We start from the raw sequence: 2,613 nt of genomic DNA, 5'->3' as shown, positions 1-2,613 counted from the left end.
ACACACACACACACACACACACACACACACACACACACACACACACACAAGTAACATGACAGCTGGTCCGTGAAGGTGGAGGTAACCCCAGGCGTGTGGAGGAAGAGCTTCGTCGTCCTCAGCTCCTGATAAGCGCCAGGAACTCGTCGCGGGTTTTTGGATCTTCCCTGAAAACTCCCAACATGGTGCTGGTGACGGTTTTACTATTCATCTTCTGAACGCCTCGCATCACCATACACATGTGACTGCGGAGAGGAAGAGAGGGGGAGTCAACACGAAAGGAAAGGAAGTGGAAAATAAAAGAAGATGCGTAAAAAAAGAGATTAGATGAAGAGATTAGAAGGAGAGGGAGGAGGAAAGAAGGAGGAGCTGTGACAGAAACATGAGGAAAGTGAAAGCAAATGAAGTGAAAGATTCATGAAGTGAAATAATTGAGGAACAGACAACAGCAAGTAAATGTGATCAAATTGAAAGTAATGGAAATGAGATCAAAATTTTTTTATTAAAGTATAAAAAATCAAGAAGAGGGGAAGGAAAGGAAGAGCTGTAAGGAAAGAGGAAATAGTCTCAAACAAAGGAAGTGACGGAAGTGAAAGTAAAGGGAAAAGGTTCTGAGAAATTAAAATAAAGTATAAAAGTGAAAGGAAAGCTGAAGGGAAGGAAGAGGTGTAACGGAAAAGAGGGCGCAAATGAAAGGAACTGAAGTGATGGAGAAAATCGGTCAAATAAATAAGTTCAATTATAAAAGAACAACAAGAGGTGATGGGAAGAAAGACAAGGCTGTAAGGAAAAGGGAAGTAAAGGAAAGAAAATGGAAACAAGAAAGTGAACTGAAGGAAGGGAAGAGGTGTAACAGGAAAGAAAAGGAACAAAGTCAAAAGAAATGAAATTAAAATAAATAAAAGAAGAGTGGAGTAGAAACAAAGAAAAAGGAGGTGAGGAGGAAAGGAAACGAAGCGATGGATTAAGTGAAAGTAAAGGAAACGAAGAGCGTATGAAACCAAAGGGAAAATTAATAAAAACTGGGTTCCAGTTTGAACGTATACGTACGTCGCCTCGATGACCACGCCGACCCCGGTGGGGTGCAGCGCCTCGGTGATGGCCACAGCGATCTGTTTGGTCAACCTCTCCTGAACTGTGGACGCACAGACAGACGCACAAACATGAACCAGGCCGGACGGAGAAACACTGAACTTTAGCTTTCACTTAAACGCGGAATACCTTGTAGTCGACGGCTGTAGATTTCAACAATCCTGAGAAAAAGAGAGAGAACACTTCTCAGTAATGAATCAATATCCTCTGATCCATAGATCTCCATTCAGAACACATCAATGAGCTTCACTGCTGCTCCTTCATCCCCATGAACACACACTCTTTAGTTTATTCTGACTCAATCACACACACACACACACACACGTCCTGCTGCCTTTAAATACTCACTAGAGCTACCGATCCAACAGTATCTAATCAACTAGAAAATTCCTAAAGAAATTTTGACAGTGTGGCTTCTACTGCCCGAAGACGTCGCAATATATAACTACACACGACGATGTTACCGGTAGTATGTTACCCCTGCCTCCTTTTAACAAAAAGTCTGAGTGCCAAAATATGGATACCGTGAGAAAGATAAGACTCTGCCGAACGCGCAGATGTGTTTTTTATGTTTGTGGTGTTAATAATGTGAGCTCAAGCGCAATATGCAAAACTGGTACCGTCTGCTTTCTTTGAGAAATGAGTGGTGAGATTTAACATGGAGTCTAATGGAGCAGTTGGTTGGAGTTCATGTCGCTCTGCGGCTCTTTGAGCCAAATGTGTAAGTCCGTTGGATTCCATAGACATTTTACTGCGACCAGCACAACATTTCCAAGCTTTTTGGCCAAAATGGTGTATAAAGAGTAAAAATTGTGGGAGCTGGAGCAATTTGTTTGGAAAAATCACAGAATATTTTCCTGCTCCGCTCCACTCTGACAGCTATGCTCTCACTCTAGCTCTTAACGAGCCGTGCAATACACACCCATTATAAAATCTGAAACAGAAACAAAATTTTCCTGAAACTTAATCTGTGACTTCATGAAAACTGTGCTAGCTATCAAAATGTCCCTTTGGCTCAATAAAGTGCAGCGTTTTGTCTACGTTTTAAACTTTGAATCATGTTTCTACGTAAATGTACGGCTAGTCAATATGGGTCCAAAGTTTAGTGTTTTTTTTGCTCTCTTCACCCCGAAACCCCATTCAAGTCAATGGGGCGATTTTGCTCCGTTTTTTGGGATTTTCGGGAAAACCGCTGGGCGAATCTCTCCGAAAAATAGATAGCACACTATTCCCGATCGGGCCGCACGTTTTAAGGTATTTTTCACGCCGCTGTTGGCAACGCTGTGTGAGGAGAAGCGCGCCAAACTTTTCGATAAAGATTAGTATTATTATTATTATTAAGCCCGCAGGATTACAGTCAGTGTGAAAGCACACTGAAGAAGCTGTATAACTCACTGTGTGGAAGACACTGGGAAGACAAAAAAAAGTAAAATATTTTATGGAACACTTTGTCAATAATTGATATTTTTCATATTTACCTCAGTAAACATTATAAACATGAGTTTATGGTCTCAATCTCTA

The 2,613-nt window shown here is 41.3% G+C and overlaps 1 protein-coding gene across 1 annotated transcript in view; it reads right to left on the bottom strand.

Moving 5' to 3' along the window:
- Nucleotides 1–7: 7 nt before the first annotated feature.
- The window catches only part of gch1 (GTP cyclohydrolase 1), a 15,464-nt gene continuing 12,858 nt past the window's right edge, over nucleotides 8–2,613 (bottom strand). The window contains exons 4-6 of the mRNA XM_031848697.1: nucleotides 1,222–1,253; nucleotides 1,051–1,135; nucleotides 8–245 (exon numbers count right to left, since the gene is read on the bottom strand). Coding sequence (XP_031704557.1) covers nucleotides 119–245; nucleotides 1,051–1,135; nucleotides 1,222–1,253 — 244 coding nt within the window. The 3' untranslated portion in view covers nucleotides 8–118. The remainder of the gene's footprint in view (nucleotides 246–1,050; nucleotides 1,136–1,221; nucleotides 1,254–2,613) is intronic.

This window comes from Anarrhichthys ocellatus, unplaced genomic scaffold, assembly GCF_004355925.1.
Source record: "Anarrhichthys ocellatus isolate YVR2014 unplaced genomic scaffold, GSC_Weel_1.0 scaffold8, whole genome shotgun sequence".
Taxonomy (NCBI): domain Eukaryota; kingdom Metazoa; phylum Chordata; class Actinopteri; order Perciformes; family Anarhichadidae; genus Anarrhichthys; species Anarrhichthys ocellatus.
The sequence above is the reverse complement of the archived record's forward strand: the minus strand, read 5'-3'. Positions and strand labels throughout refer to the sequence as shown.